Raw genomic sequence first — 26,545 nt, 5'->3', positions numbered from 1 at the left:
ATAGTGGATAACAGTTTGTAGAATGTAAATTCGTATTTTTTTTTCTTATAATATTGCCAGAATTAACTTTATCCGACGAGTCGTATTTTCTACGAATTATGACGGGAATAAAAATCCTATGTGAAAATCCGTTGTTTACAAGAAATACAAAAAACGTTTTAAATAAAAAAATCACATAGATTATTTCATAAACGGTTTATACTGGGTAACACATTAGAAGATTGTTCTACGACGGAGATAGCTCATAGGAGATATTTCATAAATGATTTATTGTAGGTAACACTAGGTAACACATATAGGGGAGATCACTTATTAATTTTCATTAATTCAACAATACAGATAGCACATAAGATATTTTATCCACAAATAGCTTCTATTTTTTATCTAGGGATATCAACACCTTAAAATCATACATTTTGCACAAAGGATGTTTATTCCCGTCATAGACTTTATATTGGTAGCTAAACATTTACAATATGATCGATTCAATTACGTTTAGATGTTTGCATTAAAAACAGAGGGCACAACGTGTGAAGTTGAGAAAAACGATTAATTGAAAAGTTTCTATTCGGTTATTTTCCTTGTCCATTATTGTTTATAGTATCTAAAGATAATTATGCGTAAACAAAAAAATCGCATAATAATTAATATTGACTTACAAAATGTCCTAAAAGTCTGATTAATTATTTTTTAAGATAATCTTTACTCGCATTTGTTACTCGCAGTATCAAATTAATGTCATTATTTATAACTCATTAGTAAAATGAAACTATAATTAAATTAATATGCTTTTGTTGTCCTCATTGTAATCTAATTTCTTTTTTCTTCTTGGATCAGTAAAATAGGTAATGTTTTGTTAGTGCTGGTGTTTTGGTCCTATAGTTAAATAAATAAAGAAAAATAACATAACATTATACTTTACTCCTCCTTACGCTGATCAAATCATGAGATAGCTAGAAAATCAAATCGTATACGTTCATAAAAAAATATGAATTATGTATTGTTTTATTTGTTCAACTCACACACTGCAGCATTGACATTATATATAGGATATCCGCCATTCCATCATCAATATTATATTTTTAAAATACATTATGTCCGAGATACTTCAGAATGATATAGATGAAAAATACACAATTACAATTCAATTCATATTAATTATTTTAAAATCGTTCATCAGACCTCAGAAAGACTAAAAGGGATTTAACCATTCAAAAAATCTGACAAAAGGTCCGACCACATTATTTGTATTTCCGGTTTATTGATACGCAGTGTGATTCGTATAATATGATTAACGACGACGATTAGAATCGGACGACCTCTATGGTCGCAAAAATACTCGATTTATCTTTTTGGTACGGTTAGCATAACATTCACCAGATTTGGACCTTTTACCGTTTTCCAATATTAATATGCCTACACAATAAAATACCGTCACATATTATTTATTTACGAAAGACTCCAATTATATTAAAATATAGCTGTAATAATGACCGTTTGTATGTAGCGAAATGGTTATTATAATATTTAACGTCCCCTATTGGCGTAAAAACAAACCTTTTACCAACTATACCTCGGTAGTTACTCGTATTTCATTTGTGATTGTTATGACTCGGAAATGCTAAAAATAAATCTTTATTCGGTCCATTTTTTTTTAGATAATTTAAAACGTTAAATTAATAAAAATATACAAACGCGTACAAAGTGTGAACTCTTTACTTGTAAGGAATACATTTAAATAAAAAAGGGCAGCTACTGGATAAGCGTAAAAGCCTAACCGAAGACCACAACAGTTTTATCTTTTGAAATCAATCATCGTACATAGAAAAATAATTCTAAATAAAGCATAATATTACAGGCCATACTTAAACTGTGTGTTTATGGAACATTTAAAATGTGAACACTCATAAAAAAATGACATTAACAAAAAATTTTAAAATATGATAAATGTATTACAACTTTAAAACAAAATACCGGAGAATTCGCTTCATCTGTACTATAGTGAGTTTCGAATAACTTCGTCATCGCTCAAAACAATAACCCACATTCCTGAGCAAAGGATCAGCATTTATTTCTAAGGATAGTAAATGTAATATTTTATTAATATTATTAAAAGTATTTTCTTAACTTTAGGGAGGTTGGACTAACTTTTTGGCAAAAGCATCCTTCATTACTTACTTATTATAAGTCAACACTCGCTCAGAATAGAATGGCGTGAATATAGGTTCATTGTATGATCAAAACTTTATCTAAATATTTTGGATATTTCAAAGTGTTAAATTTATCTTAATATACATAATTAAGAACATTTTCAAGAGTGTATGATTATATTGATTAATATTTTTGAAACATTACACAGTTACTATACAATTGAATGAGGCATACATAATAATAGTTTTTTTTCGTTTAAGTGTCTAATTTCGTCAAAATTTGAATCGCATACGATTACAAAACAAATTGTGATTATGTATTTTCAATATTTCTTAAGTGATGTAAGAAAATTCCTTCAGGGACTTACTGTGTTAAATTTACAAGCGGTTTTTTTGACCAAGAAAATAATTCATCAACATAGTATATCGAAACTAGAAAAGTAAACAATTGCTAAGGCTTATAAATGTTTCAAAATAAACTAAAATACTTTAAAACTTAATCATGTCTGAAAAATGATGTTATAAATATTTTTCTCCTGAACGTTAAAAGCTAAATTTATTAATAATATCATCAAAGTTTCACTCTTTTCAAGAAAATATGAAGTAATACAATTTCAAATTTGTTTAAAAATAAGAAGAATAACATATCATGCCAGGTAATGTATCAAGATATTGAAATTAAAATTACTTCATGTATATGTCATAAAAACCAAAAAGTAATCGAAGAAAATGTCATATCTCTAGGATTATTAAAAAATCGTAAAATAATTCAAAAGTTTTCCTTCCATTGGGAGTCAAATCCCCAGGTCTAACTGGGTATACCATATATGGTTGTGGTTTTCCTATAGTCTTTCGACAATTTCTGGGAAATACTGTGGGGATATTCCAAAATGACCTCTCTCTAAAGTACCACCTGTGTCCAAAATCCGATGTATAGAGAACCTGTATGAAACTTTTGGAGCACTCCTTCACCCGGGAAAGTGATTACATACAAACTAAAAAAAAACAATACAGATCCACATTATTGCACAACCGATACCAAAACAATTTACGTTCTCTCGATATTTTCCACTTTGCTTTGAATACTACAATTATTTATTCTGGTTGAACTTTCAACAAAACCAAAAAACATTAATACAGTTTCTTAACTTATTATTAAATCTTGGTAAACCAATAAAAAATAATTTTTAGTGATTTATTTTATGCATTGTAGATTTTATAAATCTTATAGCTAGGCTTTCTATATAAATTAACTCTCTATATAATTGTTTTAAAAATTATACTTCATTTTTACTACTAAATTGTAAATTTAACTAAATATAGTCTACCTAAATTATTATTTTTTTTAAATACATATTTAAACGTAAGACATTAATTTATATAACTACTTATATTGCTAAAAACATTACAAATTGTAATACAAAATTATTGTAAAAATAGATAAATACTTATTTTTATTTCATCATAAATATTAATAACTATATACACACATCAAAAATACACTTTTTGTTTAAAAAAAAAAGTGAGTGATCTATTCTGCTCTAATTCGTTATAAAATGAATTGTTGTTATTATATTTAATGAGAATATTAAGGCTCCAACTTCTATAGTCATTAGTCGAGTACTGTGTGGGAGAAGAACGGTTGGTTGGAATATGTATTTGTGTGTGTGGCAAGGATTTTATGCTAAAAACCTGGATGGTCACCCATCCTAGAGCCGCAGATTGAGCGTACGACCGTGCATCACTAAGCCACAAAAATGTACTATTATGATTATAATAATAGTTAAAATAATTTTGTATGATACAATGTAAATACAAATTTGTAATCAATAAGGTTTTGTAACCAATTTTTAAAAAAATAAAACTATAATATTCATAAAAGTTTTTGCCATTTTAATTAATATTATACTGAACAGTTCAATAACCTCAATAATCATAAGCTCTATTTATTATTTTTTATGCTGAAATAATGCTTTGAATTTATGAATATTAATAATCTGTTACCTACCATATAATTTATCCACGTCCAGAGAATAGAAATAGATTACAAAGCATTGTGTAATTACACTATGTTGATGTAATTTTTACTGAAATTGAGATATTTTTAATATAAATTCAATATACGAGAAATCATATCACAAGGTTACTTAAGCTTAAAAGTACCTAATCCTAATTGAACTCTTAATATTAAACGTTCTATTAGAACATCTAATTATAATAATATCTAAGTATAATTTATTACCTATCAGTCACTTATTTATGGAATTATTAAAATATTGAACTATCCGTCCATACGGATAATAAAAAACAACAATACGTACTGCACATAGTTCGAGAGTCATTCAGTTATTGGAATTATTAATGACCATCCCATCAGAAAACGATACTGGTTGTTTTTCAATTTAATGAATGTATATCAACGCATTTAATTATTCTAAAATACCAATTTAATTTATTCGATGAATACTTGAATTATAAGTTCTAAAAAGAAAAACAAATTTCAAATTATAGTTAAACAATAAGATTATGTAATTTAAATTACTCCATTTCTCGAAATAAATAAATCTTTGTGGAACATCCGGCAATTATGAACTAAAAACTTTAAAAATAATTTAATTATAAATACAAAATTGTATTCATTTTTAATAATAAACCGTAATTACGCAAATTAATAATTTAATGTTCAATACAAAAATTGCAATATTGCTTAAAAAAAAAAAAAATAATTATAATAACAATTTATTGTTTAGATACATGTTATGCGCATTAATTAAAACAAATCGTTTAAACGATTGGTAAAATCTGTGAATAAAAACAAAATATTTATAAAAAAATACACAATTTAAATACTTCGCAGTGGAATACTAATGTATTATGATATTACATTTTAAAGTAATGATAAATCAACTAATTTGAAAAATGAGACAAGCTCGGATAAAAACGAGCCAACTTGAATTTATTTATTTTTTCAATACTTCTCTGTATTTTTTTCTTGACATCCAGGAAAACATTGAGGATTTTTAAAAGTTATCTCTTCAACGATTATTTTTAGAATCAATATTATGTTTGGTCGGTAATAGCATATTTTAAGTATAATTTTAGGAAGAGATAGTTTTCATACGAACAATTTTGCAAAGCACTTATTAATTCAAAATTTATTATTCATTATTTATGATTTATGAATTGTACTCGAGTTACATACTTCGATAACCACGAAAACATGTAAAAAAATGAAACAATTTTGTTCTTATGGACTCAGATTTCACCATGCCTCGAAAAAAGTTCTTTTGAGAATTCGCATAAAATACACAGCAAGGTGGTTTCGACAATAATATGTTAATTCTACCTGGACTTAAACGGAATAAGAACTTTGTAGCGATTTCGAGACAGCCTCAGTGAATTACAACCTCACGTATATGTAAGGGTTGGGCCACATATCCCTAGCGTACAATTATTATTAGGCCCGTCTTATAACCAACTAAAACTGAAATCGTTTCCATATATGTATAGGTTGGTACGATTGTTCGAAAATAATTAAAATGGGAAGAAAAATGTATTCTTTTCACGTCGAATTAATTAAAATACATTCGGGTAGGTCTTTATAGACGCGTCAGAGTTTCATTTTGATATTTTTATACACTCGATCGTTTGCATTTAATTGTATTAAATTATCATTTATAAATATAAGTCTTTCAAAGAGCATATTGTGGCCGCAATAGCAGTTATTTATACGTCGTTCAAAGAGCGCATTGTGACCATGGTAGTTTGCCGTGATAATATATGTTCAATCTATTTGAATATATGCACATGGAAACCGCAGCAGTACACACGAAACGTAATATAATAAATTATTTTTTTAAATCCCGAAACCCACCGTGCTAGGGAGTGACAATTTTAATTGTATTTATTTAATTAACACCGTCGCCGGGCGGGATAGGGTGGGTAGACTCTCGTGTCGTCTGGTTTATGACCACCGAAACAATACAATAATATTATATAGGTACGAAGGATAATCCAAAATGAGATTCCTGCTGTTATAATCCACCAGCATGTTTATTGTATACATATATTAAAATTTACCATATCGACACTTGGGAAACATTAGTAAAAACAATGAACATTTATTTATGAACTTAATTTTTTTTATTTATTTATTATTTTTATTTTTTTTTTAATCGTACATTTTAATGAAGTATTTTATCGCAGTGTTTTATTTTAACATAATAAGTCGTATATTATAATCTAAAGAGCGATGTAAATAATAATTATAAAATAATAAATTGTAGAATCATAGTGATGTATATTTTATTCGGAATTGTATGTATTTACTTTGGAGTTGTATATATTAAACGAAAAGTCTGAATACTGAATGTTTAAAGAAACATTTTCTACGGTTAATTTTAATTTCTACTATTTAGAATTCTTAATGATATCTTAACCGAGTTTTTTTATGCTTTAACTCAAAGATATTTCTAATTTTATTGGCCATAAATTTAAAAACCAACCGCATAATGGAAATAAAAAAGTTTTGAAAGTTTCACACTTAATATAAAAATATGGTTTCTAAATTAAAATATACGTTTTTTGTAATTTTTCATTAAATTGCTGAAAAAAAGATATAAGTACCCATGTACAAATTCTTAATTGTTTCGTTTTTATGAAATATTGTAATATATTATAAAAATAATATCTTTGTATCCAGCAAATCCAAATTAAGACTTACTCAACTAATTTCACATACTTATAACTCTGTGTGTTTAAATATGTTGATAAAAATGCATGAAACAAACAATTTTATGAAAATCGCATACGGTACACACTATTATTGTACCCTATATTTCTGAGTATTATATCTATTTAATAATAATAAAAATTGATAATAATATTATGATGCAACAATAAAAAATGTAGTTTATAACATAAAAAAATGCTTCTTAATTTAATGAAACTAGAGTCTTGTATAACAATGTGAAATTCGTTTTTGTTAAACAAAAAATTTCTTATCGCAATAAACAACTGTACATTAAAAAAACATCAATTTTTGCTTGATATTATTTTAAACATTGAAAAACTTAAACCTTTTTTAGATGATATCGTAAACAAACAATTTCAATAATATTAATTATTAATTAATTTTGATTACTTATATTTACGTTAACTGTGTCTAAATAAAATGCCTATACAACTCCATGTCGCACCACGATGTTTCCTTCTAAGTAGCGACAATTATTATTAAAATATAAATTGTAAATCTATTGCAGATTATTTAGGTACAATTTTTTTTAAAAAAACTCCGATGATTAAACTATTTTGTTTTTAAAATAAATGATTTAGTTTATTTAATGATGTAGGCACATATGTATAATCGTTGTAAAATGCTGTCTGTAATTAATTACCATTGTACCTATATTACATATAAGTCACATATTATAAACTCTTAAAGCCTAAATAATTCGTACAAATAATGTTTAATTGCTTTACGGTTGTAATGGTTATGTAAACTTAACTAACAATACAATATTGTCTGAAAATATTACAGTTAAGCTTGCAGTTATTTCCTCTTAATTTTCCAAATCAAGATAAATAGTTTCCATTTTATTTTATTTTATATGATTTATACCATTATTTTAATATATTGAAATTACACAGCACATTTAATGCTAAACGAAAAACTTAATAATTATAAAGGTTTATTCATTCGTACAAATAATATTGCAATATAATTAGCATTTATCAATAGGAACTATCTTCATTATTATTATTAACAGCAAACTATATGTACGTATCTTATAATAGCTGGCATGATGCATATCACATTATTATTATTATTATGTTTTGTATCAAACTATTTTCATAAAGCCGTTTTAGTTTACAAATATAACAGCGTAAATCAATAAACGGCTCACAATATAATATGTAAAATACTAGATTATAATATTATTATCGTACACACTATGTATAGTATTTATTTATTCCGATGTTTTTTTGATTACCTATCGATATTTATTGTGCTCGTGACATAAATATCGAAAATATGGTAAACCTTTTTTCTGCTTCCGGTACCTATCTCGTCAATAAATAAAAAAATTTACCCACAACTCATAGATTATTATTATATTCTAAAAAAAATCTGATTTATATGATCAAAGGGTCAACACTTGACATTATTTGTCTGCGCAAAAAGTTAATTTGGTACCCTGTATCAAATATATTATTTTCGAGTCTTAGAATTTCTTATGAGTTGTGGCGTTACGCTTGCACCTACGAAACGTATACATATAATAGCTTAAGTGCATGGATTTCAAAAGAAACGATATTATGTGAGAAATGTTAAAAACACATAATTCTCTTACTAAAAGACTCTACAAACAAAAGTGATTTATTAAATGCAATAAAATAAAAAAGTTTAAAGATACAAAACTTGGTGTAGTAAATTTCATTTACAAAAAAAAAAAAAAAACACAAAAAACAAAAAACAATAAAATACATTATACAATAATATACATATAATGTAAAATACAGTAATATACTAAGATTATTACGATTTTTATTTTCCAGTTAGAATAATATAAATACGCGTTTTACTTTGTTCGATAAAATAAACACAACTGTAATTCGAATATTTTGGAAATTCGATAACAACGGTATAATATTGGCGTGTTGTAACTCATGTATTTATTTAAATAAATAATAAATAACAATTTAGGTACCTTTCACAAAACGGATTTATTGACACAATTATATTATACATTAGGCTGATAAAATAAAATAAACCAGTAGGTATACAAAACAATTTTTTCACATCGTTAATAACATATTGTGTTTAAAAATGGCATGTGAGAATTATGTATATCAATTTGAGCTTTAATAACTTTACCCATGAAGTCACACTCCTCAAATTGAATCAAAGATGGCATACCTCGATTTTAGTAATTCAGTGAATATTTAGTCCCTATGGCTACACTGTCATCTATAATGATTTATTTTTAAGTTGAATTTATACCGTAATCCATTATTAAAATTCTCTATTGGGATACAAAATCAGGTCAGCATTGTGTACTATTCGAATTTTGAATATTATTCTTGAATTTAAAATTTAAAATTATCGTCAATGATGATAATATCAAATAATTACAATCAAAATAAATGTTTTTTTAAACAATACCTTATACAACCAAACCAGATTTCAAGCCTATACATAATATTATGTACATAATTGCAGTAAAGCAAAATTAATTTGAATACCCAGAAGAAAATTATAGCCAGGGCTTTAACAAGACCGGATTTCGGGTGTCACCTAGCTTCGATCTTCTAGGAACATACGCACAGGGCACAGTCCTATAATACTATAATATTGTATGAACCTTCTCAATTAATTACTTCAGTATAATATACAATATGGTTAAGTTTGTATTCAGTTTTGATGTCGTTGATATTATTTTTTTACTTATTTCCATTAAAAAAAATTAAACTTAAGTTTTTAGGGGTAATTAAGTTATAATTAGAATAAAACATCTATACACGGGTGGATATTTGGGTCTGTTACCTCTATGGCCATTTTCTAAGACATTTTAATGAAATAATGTATTTTAGAAAAAACTTAAAAATATAATGCTTATCTTCATAAAAACAATATCGTATGATTATAGCACATATAATATATATTCAATATTGGCAATATTGCACATATTATAATGCATTATGGTGGAAATATATGAATTATGTATCATAATATACATACTACAACTATACTATACAATATAAAAATATTGACATAACTAGGCCTTTGATTATTTAATATCTTGTCTAAAATTATTTTTTCATACACTACCTAATGACTTTTTTTGGGGGCTTCATAAATATTTTAAGATATCAACGCCTACACATATATTATGCCCCTTCTCCGTGCAAAATAATTGAGTAAACGCCACTAATTGGAATAGGTGCCTATAATATACATATGATTTTGATAGCTTAATGTTTCTAATTCAAAATTTTTCAATGAGTAGTTTCTGAGTAAATTATTTAAATGAATATACTAAAAATAATTTTCTTTAAAAATAGGTTTATAAAAATATTAAATAGATTTTATTATAATATTCGATCTTGTATTTTTTTATACTCAAAAAATGTTTACAATTTATAAAATATTATTGGATATTAATAACTAAAATGTACTATTCATCAAGGCCCTGATATATTCTAAACCCATCATTCTTATTCCTCGGGACCAATACAAAGTCAAAATAACTCAAAAGCAACTAAAAATTTTAAAATTTATATGATTAAAAATGTACAGTAAAAATACTAAAAAAGGTGATTCTTATTTGAAAAACAGAAATTTGTACACCACAGGACACTGTTTAAATGGTACATAAAATGTATGCATTTTAAAATATAGTCCTTAAATAGGTATACTTGGGAAGAAGATCCAAGAGAAATCTAAAAAATCAAAACTTAAATAAATTAAAAATGTATTGCATTTGTTATAAAGGAAAAAATGGTTGTTGAATCATTCTTTTTATGGTTGAACATATATTAAATGGTTATGTCATAGAAAAATTGTGAGTTTTATCATGATAAATCTGGAAATGTTACTTTTTTAAATTATTTCACTTCAACATAAAATTTAAATTAATAATTAATGAAAAATTCAAGTGCTTTGTATGATTACATTTTTTATGGCAGTAGGTATATAACTAACATTTAAAAATACTTTTTTCCAGTAGTTTTCCTTTGTGTTTGGAATACTGATATAAAATATTTAAAAATTACCTTTTAAAATCTCATCAACTATATAAAATATGTCCAATCAATAGAAAATTCCGTTTGAAATTTGCCACATTTTCTACTAATAAACATGATTACAGATAAAAATTACTTAAAAAACACCATTTGTACATTTGCATATTTCGCTTCGTTGAGAATGTAAAATAAGATTACAAGTATTTTCTAAAATTGGTTTTGCATACATATCCAGCTGGTGGCGTTTGTAAGAGTTATTGCTACAAATTTGATTGAAAAATATTTAATCTAATATAAGTTTAGAACGTCGTTATAAAGTAATAATAAAAATAAATTTATACAACCGTAATAAACAATGAGCTTACAATATTTGAATACGAAAAAAAAATGTATAATTTTATTTAAAATACGCGTCTGTGGCGAACAAAATTGCTATCGTCAATAACACTGCGTTATATCTTGGGGAAGTATTTATATATTTATTTCCATGTAAGTTTTATGGCGTATAGAGTGTAATATGTATATATTATTACGTGTACATATTATACATGAATATTTTTTTCCCCGAATTCGGTAAGGCCAAACAAGTTTGGTAGTCATTGTTGTGCAACCGAGCAAATAGAACGGAAACCGCAGTGAAAATGGATCGAAACGAAACTGAGCGTGATGAAGAATAGCAATGGCATAACTCCCACTCTAACCCTATGCACGGTCCCACACCTTTTGCTACTCGCGAATCCATTAGGTAAATAAAAAGGAAACGCCCAAAATATTGATACGTCACACGCAAAAGTTCGTGTGTACCCCAGTGGGAGAACGCATCCTAAGCCGATGACTCTGAGCACATAAACACCACGCGCACGTATGATATTATGGTATAATATTGTATAAAAGGTACCTAGGTAATTATACCGACCTACCTGCTTTTGGGTTTTATTTCGAGCCCATCTATCATTATACTTTGCGCGACGCGACATTAAAAAAGTACATTTACGATGCGTCGAAAAAAAAATATGTATAAATAACAACTAGCTTTAAAGGTACCTATAACGGTAATAATTTATTAAATGAAATATTAATGTCTCGAGGTTTGAATTTTTTTTTTTTTTTTGTTTTTCTCCAGCTCTGTTATCTGGTACGCTCAGGACATACCACAGGGTGGGCTGCGAGACCCAATCGTTGGCGCTGACGTGTCCAACCGGTACGATCATCTCGGTACAGTCGGCCCAGTACACGCCGGGTTCGTTGGCGTTACCCTGCTCCGACACCAGACTTGCAGCCAATCTCAACAACAGCTGCAGCTGGCCTCAGGCCTTACAGGTAAGCGAATAAACGATAAAACAATAGTAATAATATTATATACGTTTTATGAGCTGCGCATCAGTCCCATAAGATCTCACCGCCTTCCGCAAATTAAATCCAAGTGCCTGCGTAGAGCCGGTAGTTGCAGGTATGGCTGGTATACCTGAGGTTTATTTGGTATTTTTGTATTTTGTTTCTGTAAAATGTTTGACACGACGAGGATTCGGAATTAAACGCCATAGTTATATATATTATTTTGTTACCGCTGTTTCGTTTTACAAAAAAATTGTAATTCATCAAAGAGTATATTATGCTGTTTTGTAATGAACGAATAGACACACTCCTTTACTCCAAAAAATATCTAATAAATCATATTTCCCTCTCACTATTTATGTATATAGAGAGTCATATACAGATGAATAAAAACAAATGTTGATTCAAAAGGCATGAGTGAAATGAAAATAAATCGTATAAGTTTTTAAATCAATTTATAATAAAGAGAGACGGAAACAGTGGTGACGGTAAGGGAGGGAGCGAGAGAAAGAGAGGGAATAAATTGGTGTACTACAGAATAATCTGTCAAACGTGGAAAATAAATTACAAAATACCAATACATTCTTCACTTCACTCAATATCTGGGTCTTAAATAGTGGTACAAAATGTCCATGAAATTATTGAATCACAAGTACCTAATATACGATTTTTCTATACTTTTTTCCACCTATGAATTATTTTCGTGAAGTTTAAACAATCTAGTGTTGATTTACTCAATGAATGGTTCAGTTGCAGCCGAGTGTCAAACATATGAAATAAACATGGATTTGACCAAAAATATAATTTGTTTCAACCAATTAAATAACAAAACATGTGTCCGGATCATTTATTGTTCATATATAACAAAATCGTGCGAAATAATAATGTAAGCAAATATCTGTCCCGTAAATCATAACAAGTTGAACCCAAATAATTGTGCTGTAATTTTCAAGACTCAACAATTTCTATTTAAATATAATTCTATTCTTTATTCTGTAACAGATTGTAAATGATATAAATAAAAAACAAAAAAAATATATATAATTTTAATATATGTATTTAGTTAATTTACAATAGCTTATGGGAAAATACTAAATATTTATATATTGGTAATAAGACAAGGCTATTTTTAAACATACAATTATTAATTATTATGATAGCATAATATGTAATATGCAACATTAACCAACCAATGTATGTGATTTCCCAATTTTAATATTATAAATAATTTTTGTTCAAACACCTTTACAGTGTCTACCATATTAACATCATGGTATTGTTGTGTAAACCTATTTTACCAATAAGTATTACACCAAACCTGCAAATAATAGTAGTAAATAATCTTACATCTATGGTAGATATAATATTATTCAAGTTAAAATAAATAAAATTACCATAAAGACATGTAGTTATTTACATCATTCTCTCCATTAACAAATTAAAATGTTAATGTTGTATACGATGTACACGTAGGGGTCTTCTTTATGCATACAACATTATAACACCATAGAGTTCTGAACGCATAACCTTCAATTACCCTTAGGTAGCCCATTTTAACTAACGAATCGAGATTATTAGGGTCGTTATTATTTTAAATGATTTTTTTTCTGAGTATTTGATAAATATAATGTGTAAAATATTTATCACAATTGAATAATACTTACCGAAATTTATAAAAATATGTTTTACCGCGTTAGAATTATATACACGAAGATAAATAGTGTTTGGTGCCAACAACCTAAATTAAAGCAAGTAATTACGAGTAGAAATAAATTAATTCAAAACACTTTTATTATTCAAAAATAAATGAATTAATTATACATTTAAATCAGAAAAGAACACTCAAAGTAATATATGCATTTGAAGATGTTGATAAAAACAAAAAAATTTTCAATATAAATAATTTAAAAAATATAACCATAGCATCAAAACCATTTTTAAAGTTTATTAAATCCAATTAGCAATTTAAGAAAACTGAAATTCTTTAACTTCCTTAAACTTTTCAAATTAACTTTAACACACCTTTATAATACTGACGAATAAGTATTACAAGACGGTTGCTTCATACTATTGTTTTTAAAAATCCAATTTCATTGAAAATGTTTAATAGTAATAATTATTAATTCCCTATTTTGTAAATTACCTATAAGGATGATTTACTCAGTAAAAATTCAACGTGGACATGTAATTGACAGCTAAAATATACATTTACATTTAAAGGTAGTTTAATAGTATAAGTATAAGCTAAAAATATATTACTCCAAATAATATTTAGATTTAGTAATTAAAAAAAATTTTAAATCCAATTTCATTGACTGTTTTTAATAATTGTAATTAATTCCCTCATTTTTAAATTACTTATAAGGTTAGATTTATTCAGTAAAAATTCAATCTGAAATAATGTTTAGATTTAATAACTTAACAAAAAAATCGTTTCAAATAACACAGTGTTAGGGAATCGAAATTGTAATTGTTTAACAATCGACATGATTTTTTATCTCATATTTACCTACAATTCACTTTAACAGTCGTCCTCCTCTTTTTTTCGTTTCGTAGATTATTGAAATGCTCATAATATTATTATGAATCCTCTTCTCTTTCCCATCCAATAATGTTTGAGTAACGTCTCACTCGACGTTTTCTTGCCTTATACTCTGTCAAATCAATAATACCTCCTCCCCCCCCTCCCGAAGCATTGTTACATTAATAAGATTTTTTTCCCCATACCGAGCTAATTCCACTATACATCTCTTCCACGAATTTCCGTCCGCTGTATCAGGTGAAATTCGAGGTTATGAAGTTTAAAATCGCTTGACTGAATCTACACCCATTGTAATATTCACATAATATTATCATCGTAAACTTCTCGGGTATGATTTTTTCACCCCTTTTTACGACCCCACACCGACTAACTACAATAATTCTGGTTTTCATATCATACTAGATTTAATCTGCATGCTAATTTTGTCTCTATATTATATTATATTATTCAAACATTGGAATATACCATACACCACCGTGCTCTTCACATCAACCGCGGCTTATAAATAATTATAAATCTTAACCCGTTTATGAATTGTATTGTTTATTTTAGCCGTATGCGTACGGGTCATTCATTATTATACCTGATTACCATTTACCACTGTACAATATATATATATGTTATGCTTTTCAATTTCCATTCAATGACTGGCCTATCATCCGTACGACCGCGCCTTAATTAATGTATCTATGATCTTTCTCACATATTGTTTTATTGTCTGTACCTCTCGGCTCAACTTCGTGTATCTCTTTCACTGTGATTACGCTCACACTTACGCTTCCTCCATTCATTTCTGAGCTTTTGTTGAAATTATAATAAATAAAGCATAACAATTTGCATTTCGAAAACTTTTTTTATATCTAATCATCATTGTTATGTTGTATTATTTACGTTAAGTTTTAAATGGACGTTTTTTTTTTTTTAAATTAATGTACCTAGGGTACCCTAAGGTATTTATTTATTTATCTTGACATTTATATTTTTTTCCATCTGCTTAAAATTTAAAATCTAAATACAATCTAATATGAACACATCTTTCCGGATATATGAAATCAATATAATCGATTTTATTTATTCGGCCCCGCATTAATAGCACTTAGGTACCTATACATTTTTAGGTTCTGGTTTCGATATTACAATAGTATCTCTCAGCTCAACGTCATGTTCCTTTTTCACTGTGATTACGCTCATTCTTACACTTCCTTCATTTATTACTGAGCTTTTGTTGAAATTATAATAAATAAAACATAACAATTTGTATTCTGAAAAATTGTTTATATCTAATCACTATTGTTAAGTTGTACTATTTACCATTTACGTTGAGAACTAAAGGAAGTTTTTTTTATTTTTAAAATACATAGAAAGGTATATATTTATTTATCGTCAAAGTTGGTACTTAAACATGTTTAGATTCTGAATGGAGCGATGAATGTATTGATAATGCAATGATAGTGTGTTTCATTGTTTTAAATATATAATACAATTTACCTTTTCTGGTAGGAAAGTGAATCTAGTTGATGAATATAACAAAAGTGAAAATGCCCAGTATTTGTCTAAAAAATTGAAAAAAAATTAAATGGAACTTTGAAATTATTTACACAAAGCCAGTTTTTTGCCAAAATCAATTTTCTTATTTTAATAAACTTTATTCAAACCCAAATCACCGTAGATACTTGAATTATTTACGAAATTTATGTATTAACATCTTCTATGGTTAGGTACACTTGACTCCAATTTTAAGGCATTCCGATTACCTACAAACTTGCTCACTTGTTTGTTTACAACTATAGAATTTAATAACTATATTATTATATTCAAAATTGAAAATTGTAGCTTGTAAATGTAACTATAAAATATAAAAATATAAGCATTTACAATTTATTAAATTTTGGTATTTAAGACTGAATGATAATGTACCACAAATAAATTTAATATCCCAACATGTATTTCATAATTTTACTTTTAGTTCAAAATAGGTTTCGCTCTGCATATTAAATAAAATAATGAAAACGACAAATATAATATTTTAATAATATATGGAAGTATTTTGAAGGTGTTCCAATTATTTTAATAATTTAATTTAAATACCTTCAGTGGAGAGGGAAGTGGTTCAATACATTTTTTGTTAAGAAAAAGATATAAAACGGTTTTTATATTTTTGCAATATTCAAAACATTTTACCATAAATTCTTTGGTATAATTATTAGTTTTCGTTAATAATACTTACAGACAACAAAGATATACAACACATGTTGCTACCATTGACCGTAGGTACTTGATAAATTCCAATAAACTTTGATTATACAAACATAATATTATAATATACGTATAAATAGACACATAGTTTAAAACTTAGATGTGGTAAAAAAAAAGGTCCAGGAACTCGTATCATCAACATAATGTTCTGCAGTTATCCTTTGTTAAAAAGTTAGGCACTATACATCAAAGTAGCACAACATAAAACATTTATATTGCATACCTAAACTATAATGGATGTTGAGCAATATGATATACCTATATATGAACACCAATGTATACCTAGTAATATACCTAGGTAGTAATAGGTAAAGTGAAGTCATAAAGCAAGTATGAGTAGGTATAGGTACCTACTTATCATAAAAACAAAACAGCGTTACGACATTTTAGTGAATACCTATACCATTATTTCTAAAATTGAACAAATAATTAAAATGTGTACAGGCCATATTTAATTAATATTTTATTACCATCATTAAAGTTGAAAATTGTTTTATGTTTTCAAAATTATATACCGTAATACATAACTGGGGATAACTCATGAAATTATCATATTATAGAATCATAATAAAAGTGCATTTTTTTAAGTGCTTTTTTTGTGTTGTTAAATTAACTTATTCGTATGTCATTCACTTTTATTTTATGATTATTATTTCTCAAATTAGTCTTCAGGTAAATATTGAAGTACTAATTTCCACCTAACCTATTTCTTTGTTATTTTAAAAACTTTTTTTACATTCATATAAACCAAATAATTTACATTAAATTTCAGATTTTTCATAATGCTTTTTATCCTTACTTATTGACGATTTTCTGTCTATTTTACCAGTCAACATAATTAAAATAAAATTCAATAAATGTACAAAATATAACATATTTATGAAAACAAGTTCACAGATAAGTACAGTTCTAATGATGAGACGTTTAAATCTCATACTGTACACATTTTACAATGACTATTATACTGTTATACTTTGTAGGACGGTAACGAATAGAAATAAAAACCACATCCTACAACGAATTCCCCAGATAGGTACTTTTACTGTTTAAAATGCATTAACTACCGCTTATTCCATAATCGTTTGCTTCCATCTGTCGAAGCACAAATTACATAATAATGCATATATTTATTATTTAGTCGGCACGCATACCATAGGCGTAATTACTAGGTTGCTTTGGGAACTCGCTCATCCGGGTATTTTAGCGCGGGTGTAAAACGATAAGTTTTGCACCCTCTCTCAGTGCAGTTCGTTCAAGTTTAGTTTCGGTGATTAGCTGTAACTATCAATAGACAAATGATAGAAGTGAATATTATTGTTTTAAACAGTTCCATAACGGCCAATGGATAACGAATTGTACAATTGATAAGAATAGAATTTACGCACAACGCGTTTGCTAACAATTTGACAAAATTGAATACTTAACAACGAAAGACAACGGGTTTTTCTCCAATGATTTCATTTATATTTCTATATTATTATGTTTTAATTCAAAAAAAGTATTCGTAAAGAATTGACATTTTACACCGTTGCGACGGTATATTATTAATTTCCATTCACAGAGGAATTTTAGAAATATTTAAATTAATTTCACTCTATTCATACCGTTCTATGGGATGTGGTACTGACTTATACGTTTATAACAATAATATTATATGATACAATATTATAACAATCATTATAATATAATAATGCAATGTTTTCGGTGAAAATCATACCAACATATAGTGTAAATAATAATAAACAAATAAAAGCACAGAGCTGCTACACTAAAGATTCATAAATAAAAACTAATTTAACTTAACTTTATATGACCAGACATAATATTTTTTAAAACGTATATATTCATAGAAATGATAAAAGAGACAAAGTTAAATTTTTAATTTAAACTCTTTGATGTTAAATTCTGGAGAAACATATTACATAAATCTAAAAAATAATACTTTTATATTATAAACTTGTATCACAACTTAGTGGTCACAATATTTTTACAATAAAAAGTAATTGTAAGTAAAAAATTATTTCAAAAAAATTATTTTTGTCCTCATTGTATACATTTAATATTAAATTTAATAGATAACTATAACATATTTTTTTTTATGTATTAATTTCAGCTCCTCAACAAAATATTAAATGTTACATTTATTGTACACCTTCAGCACAGAAATTAATTTTTATTTAAACATTATATTAAAACAAAACTTAACACCTATATACATTTTTTATATAAATTATTGTTATAGTAGTCAAAATATGGTAAATGCGATTTCATTTTTGTGTTGCAAATATATTATTATATTGTTTGGGGTGAAACTATGGATTTCTCTCACTCCTCGACCACAAACAATTGAAGGGATTAATTCCATTCATTCAACTTGTTGGGTTTTTTCTGTCCACCCAAAAGTGATCGTAATTTCCCATTTAACTGTGATAGCTTTATCTCCCTTTTTAACCTCTCTAGCCCGGGCAGAGGTATAATAAAATATGCCTTAAACAACGTGCAGTTCAAACTTTAATATATATACCTATACTGTAAACACACACTCACACTCACGCATTCGTATATATATAAATATATAAATCATTTGGAGTTTGAACTTTTACAACGTCAGCTTTTCGTTACAAAAGTTTAACAGTGTAAATGATACTCCCCCCAACCTCCCATACATCGTTACATTATGTTTCACCATAGTTTAAAAGTTCAGGAGAAAAATAATTGACCAAGGTCAATTGAACAATAGTTACCAATTAGCAAACAATACTATGACTGTATAAAAACAACTTTTTCGGCATCCCTAATATGCTGAAGCTGATCTTATAAATTTAGATTGATAAAATAAATATAAAACACATTTTAATAATTAAAAAGATAACTTTGTTGTTTAAATTTGTTGAAACCTGTCAAAAATATAATAAATCGATTAACTAACAACTTTTAAGACTTAGTTTTTTTACTAAGAATTTATTACCTAACATTAAATATAATGTGCAAGATATTTTGTTTTAAGGTTCAATATTAAAAATTTCGATATTCTTCAGAGCTTTTACAATCGCCGATGAAGTCAAGCAAAATAATGACTTCTTAAACATATATTTTTTCTCGTACGAATTGGATTTTTATGTTATGTTAAAATTTCATTCAAATTTGATCACAAATGTAGTCATAATATACTTATAATGTATTAGTTTTAATAAGTTTTATTCATATTTACTACGTTTTATACTGCTTTGACATAATAGTAACGTTTCAAGTTCTGACCAAATCGATGCAACCCTTAAGATGAATCTTTAAAAACACTCCAAGCGCTAAAAGTCAATTCAAACCATAACAAAAAGTTCAAATACAATATGTATTAAGCATAGGTATTATTAAACATACTAATATATTATTTTAGGGTACATGAAACTTTTAACAGTATTAAATAATAAATTTGACTTAATTGTAATAGTTATCAAGTCGTTTTCCCAAAAATACTATAAATAACAAAAATAGGTACCTACCTACATTGTAAACGAAACTCATTATAAATATATTTTACCAAGTCACGTTTAAAATACGTGTAGAAAGTACGATTCAAGATTATAATATTATAAGCATTGTTGAAACGAATTCATTGTTGAATTATTTTTATCACTTGTGACTTTTACTAAAATAATAAATACTTTTTTGGGGTCGCTGTTCTAGATTATTTACATACAAGTATATACCGTGTTAAATAAACAAAACAAAATTGTCCGGGAAGTCGATAAATCTACGATAAAAATAAGAAATGTCCAAAGGGCTCATAAATAATTTATACAATTATTTAGACTGCTAAAACATGGGTGCACCCTTTGTTTCCTCCCTTACCTCGTTGGTAGATTTGTGTATGCGTTTTATACTATATATATATATATATATAACGTACATCGTAAAAAACGTTTAAGCTTTTTGCGTGTACGTTAAAAATATATACAGTATAATAAAAAATGTTTAGAAGGCAAGTAGAATTTAAAAAAATAAAATGCACACCATTTAATAACGTTATTTCCTCACTTCGATAAAATCGAAATAAAATCCTGTCCTGGCACTCTCGTACAGTTCTGACACCAACCAAGTTTCACCTTCTTATACGTTATATACTTATACGCATTTCAAATGATACGCGTGACTGAAGTTTTTACGTGATACATTCTCTCGATTTTCAGTTATGAAGATGTTATATCATTACGTATTTTAGTAAGTACTTTTAAGTTACAACAACTGTACTAAATTACAACAAAATAAAAATGTCTGCAAGTTGTTTCAACATATACATCGAATATTGAACTCCTTACAGTTTGTTATTTATAAATATTCGAAGCTAATACAAGAAGAGTATTCTGGTAGACGATATGACCTCACTCCACTAATATCAATTTTAAACTTTCATATAAGTTCTAAATTTGATATTTCGAGTTTGTGAATCAACATTTTCAATATAATAAACTGATTCGGAAAATTACAATATCTATAACTCCATCAAATTATAAAAAAAAACAACAGTTATTTAAAAAAGTAAAATAAAACAGGGAAGTCATTCTACTGTGTATTATAGGTTTTGAGTGTACGCCGTTATTGAGTGAGTCGATAGATGATAGTTGAGTTAATGGTGAAATTTGAATTCAATGATAAATCACCGCATACGAAAAACGATTCTATGCTGAAACGGTAGGTTAGTCTCTAATTCTAATTGAGTTTTATAATTTATTTATTAAACTTTAACATTTTTTTATTCGTTATACTGTATTTTGAACTTTTTTTACCTAAATCATCACATAATAATATATTAGTTGTATACTAATAAATGTATGGTTATAATATTATATTATATTATCGTTATTAACTTATAAGTGGATACCAAAGTAATTTGGTATGAAAAAGAATGTGTTATAAATAACTTAGTATTATTCTTAAAATTACTTTAATACATTTTAGTCACTTTCACTGTGTAAAGAAAAAATATTTGTATGTTATGCCAAAATGTTTCAAGTTAAGTCACAAGGAATAGTTATTTTTAAATTAAAATTAAATAACCGAAATCGTTAATAGAAATTCGGTTATTTTTCGTTTAAATATCCAATTTCGTCAATATTTAACTTTTAAATGCCTGTAAAAAATTGTGCATATGTATTTTTAATATTTTTAAATTTCTTATAAAAACAACTTTGTATTACATTTTCAAACTTCTTAATTCAGAAAAAAATGTTAGTATATAGATTTTAATTAAAATTGTATTAGATATTTAGATAAAAGAAGTCAACAATTCAAAATGTATATAAATAGTTTAAAAAAATTAAACATAAATTATTACAATACAAAATGCTATTATCATAAATATTTAATGAATAATAATTGAAGTGTAGGTATACCTTTATTTTTTAATTCAATTAAAAACAAAATTGATTTTGTCAATAATTATATTTGTACGTCTATACATTCTTATTTTCTGCTGCTTATTTTTTATTGTTTTCCAATTATTTTGAATCGTATTAGAAAATTCTTGTCTTTTAAACCACCTCAAAGTAGTAACCAGGTTCAACTCTCTACTTAAAATCATCCTAAAAGCAATCATTGACACAAAAACAAAGAATAAAAATTGAACACACATATCATACTTATTAAATCCAAATTATTGTAAAACCAAGACATGACACAACAGTTCATTGAAACAAGTTATTGTATCTTACTTCAAAATTGAATGTCTTATATAATTTACCAAATCTATCAAAACCAATTCAAACTACTTTGATTGTTCTAAGTATGCAAGTTACAAAATGTATTATAATATCATACCAATTATAGAACGATGTTAAATACTGAAATAAACTGAATCAACATAACGACACAGTCTGTTGCACCAGTGTCAACTTGTCCACATTAACTATTTGTAAACTTCGAACAGTTTTTAAAATAAAAAATATATGTACCTAGTTAATAGCAGCCAATTAAATACTTCTGCTAAAGCAAGCGTCAAATATACTTAAGGTATATTACTTTCAATACACGATGTACATTAAATGTTATTATCACCTATGCACTGGTATACAATACTTTTGTTTATGAACACCAATGATAACAGTCCATTTGTTATACAACTTTAACTCTAACTAAAGAGAGTTGTGCATATATATTTTGTTTCCTATCATTTTGAATTTAAAAAAAAAAAAACAGAACTTTTTATCACATAAAATTGTCACTATAACAAATAGTGCTGTCCAAATTAAGTAGCGCGGCAAAAATAACAAATACTTTTCACTTCCCACATCCAAAACTCTTCTCTCTTCGAATAATTTCCTGTTCCGCCAAAAAATCCTTAAATCAAAAAGCCAATTTACATTTACTCACAGCTATGTGAACCATATTGAAATTAAAAAACTGAACAGAATGAGAATATTCTTCTTTAATAATTATTAAACGTATAGAGGTTATTTAAAACAGACAAGTTAATGCTGTCGATGTTATCGAAGATAGTTTTTAAACACTATTTAGACCACATAAATCATCTGAAAATACCAAATAATGATTATTGTTTGTAATATTCTACTATTCATTTTTTTTATTCGTAAAGCAGATTCGAGGTACAAATATAAAATGCAAATATTTCTTGCATAACACAATTATTATTTCCTAAATCCAGCTAAAGTTTTTTTTTAATGCTTTTAAATCTTATTTTCTAGGTATAATGTACCATTATATTATATTATACTAAAACTAAAGCATAAGTATTACTCAGACGAATGTACCATTAAAAGATGCAAAATAGGTTCTTTTTGTCTGTGATGACACATGAAAGTCATGTCATATTTTTTCCAAAAACACATTCGTTGAAACAATGATACTGCCTCGTAAAAACATGACAATTGTTTTTTTTTTGTATTTTTAATTAATACAAGAAAACATTTCACAGTACCCATGATATTTTGTTTTTAATATTTTATTAATTTTTAATGTGAATGAGTCTTAAAATTATATTCGTTCTAGGGTTTTTGTGTCGATTTGTTAACAAAATTATTATTTTTATAAAAGTTTTGCTGACGCATTTTGTCATCTAAGCTTGATGATAATTGATGAATAGATTTTAACTTTAATTAGAAATATTATGATCCGTATTATAGTTATTAGTAGTTATTCGTAAATATAATAATAAATTATTATTTTTCTAATCCAAGCGTGAAGCATAATGATAATAATATTTATTTTTTAAATCAATTAATTATCTAAACTAACTTAATGTTTTTACTATCTTAAGACTACTACATACGTTATAGTTATAATTTATGCTGTATTATGGTACATATTATATTGTTTGTAAGTTGTATGGTTAGTCTTTGTAGTCTTCTAGGAAATTATCTTCAAGTAGCCGTGGTTTTTGGCCCATATTGAAATGGAGAATTCTATGGTTTTAGTTAATCTAAATCGATATTTTATCCATCGATAAGTTAATTACGTATCGTTATGAAGCTGCTTATTTCACACCAACCGAGTGGCTTTTATGTGCTATGCTTAGAAATTTGTTTCAAATAGTTTCTAATTTTGTAGCTTTTGTTTGGGATCAGCAATCCATACAAAACATGCCTTAGGTTTTGATGGGTCTTATTATTGCCGTATGTATCAGTTGAGAACAAAATAATAACAATTTCAGTCATTTAACCATAATAATAGATATTCGATTGAAAACAGTTGTCCTGTCTGTGACCTCGTTTAAGTCAACGATATTTAAAGGTTCAGATAGATGACAATTTTTTTTTTTCATTTGATTTATTTAACTTAGTTAGTTCAATAATTTATAAATACAATTGTTCATAGTTTGAAGTCGGAAGTTTTTGTGGTGTTCTTGATAAACCATGTGGGCTTAAGATATCTTTCTTTAGATTATAAATTTTAAATTACTTGAATTTTGCTTAAAAAGAATCCCAAAACTAATACAAAAAATTGTTTTAAATCAAATCAAAAATTTAAATGAAATGCATCCAGTAAGATATTTTGTCATACGAATTATAATTTACAAAAAATATTGTAGAACATATTCAGTTGATAAAGTAATTGTTTGTTCAAATTGTTTGTTTTGATTGTTTGTTTTTGATCAGATTAGAAGTTCATAACTACGACTCGGTCACTAACCAAACATCATAAATTATTATTCTCCTGCGACTTTTAAATGTATATATATACTCTTGGTGTAGAATCATTGTGAATCAAAATGTAAGTCACTGTACCGTGTCGACCTTTTAATTTACACACATAAATAAGTGTGACAATTTTAATTATTACACACAAGTTGTGCTTGAAATTAAAATATCTAACTTAATACTCGAAATTTTAGAAACGACATCCCGTGACAAATTAGTTTTATGACATTTCATTTCATAGGGGACGTGACAAATGATATTTCAAGTCTATAAAAGAGGCCTGTCTTAAACGCACTGCCTTATACAACAGTTACTTTTTTGAGTTATCGAGTAGGAAGCATCTCTTGCCGTTACGTTGTTGTAGTTGTCGCCGCCGCGCGTGTAACGAAAGGGGAGAAAGTCACAATTGACAATCCTACTCTAAGACTTACATACTTCATTTTTCGATGTCAACTTCATACAAAAGGTCACGGGTTCAAGATTAACTCATTGTCTGTGAAAAAAGGTTCGCCTCCGTTACACTATAACTGCTGCTGCACAAGAACTACCGAGTTAATGAAATTCGATTTATCACCGTCTGCAGTCATTGCCGAAGGGTATTTAAGTAATAAAGCTCAGACTACTAGTAAATCGTACAAAACAACAGTATATATTACTACCCATAAAAAATCTCATTAGACACGATTTGCAATTGAAATAGATAAAATGATTATATTTTTAGAAATCGGCAAAAGGAATTTTACGGAAAATATTTTTATTGCGGTTTGAAACGGTTTTCGTATGAATAATATTAATGTACACAATGATAAATACACTTTGTTTTATAACTTTTACATATTACCATCATGCAATAAGAATATGACTTTGAGTTTCCACTCTTCATTTTCGTTTTCATCCATGGCAGTTTTCATTTCTATGATTGATGATAGATTTATTGAAAAACATACATCATTATGCAATAGAAAATTATACAAACAACTAACACTAATTCTTTATACATAAATATTTTTATTTTCGATTACCATCGTTTGATCAGTGTAAAATCAATGACATCTACCAGAAACTTGGTTGTTTAATGTGTTAACCGTTTAGATAGGTACATATTATAAAACAGTGTAAAATGTCTATTTATTATTTAATACAATATTTTAATAATATCATGTTTGTGAAATACCAAGAAATGTGCACCGCGACATTGGTGCAGCTAAATTGCATATCCAAGACGCCGTGTGATCATAAATTTGTTGTTAAAAATGCATAAAAAATATAATGTACGATATTATGGTATCTTTTGATGTAAATTAAATATTATACCATCTTAAGGAATACCGGAAAACAGATCGAATTCAAACGCCAGAATGAAAATA

The 26,545-nt window shown here is 26.8% G+C and overlaps 1 protein-coding gene across 2 annotated transcripts in view; it reads left to right on the top strand.

The window, feature by feature from the left end:
• LOC111027285 (protein eva-1 homolog C) overlaps positions 1-26,545 on the top strand; it is a 211,294-nt gene that overhangs the window by 138,196 nt on the left and 46,553 nt on the right. For both annotated transcript variants that reach the window (XM_022305606.1, XM_022305605.1), the window contains exon 2: positions 12,019-12,215. In XM_022305606.1, coding sequence (XP_022161298.1) covers positions 12,019-12,215 — 197 coding nt within the window. The remainder of the gene's footprint in view (positions 1-12,018; positions 12,216-26,545) is intronic.

The sequence above is a fragment of the Myzus persicae genome, unplaced genomic scaffold (assembly GCF_001856785.1).
Source record: "Myzus persicae strain clone G006 unplaced genomic scaffold, MPER_G0061.0, whole genome shotgun sequence".
In the NCBI taxonomy this organism is placed as follows: domain Eukaryota; kingdom Metazoa; phylum Arthropoda; class Insecta; order Hemiptera; family Aphididae; genus Myzus; species Myzus persicae.
Note: the sequence above shows the minus strand (reverse complement) of the source record. Positions and strands in the feature narration are given on the sequence as shown.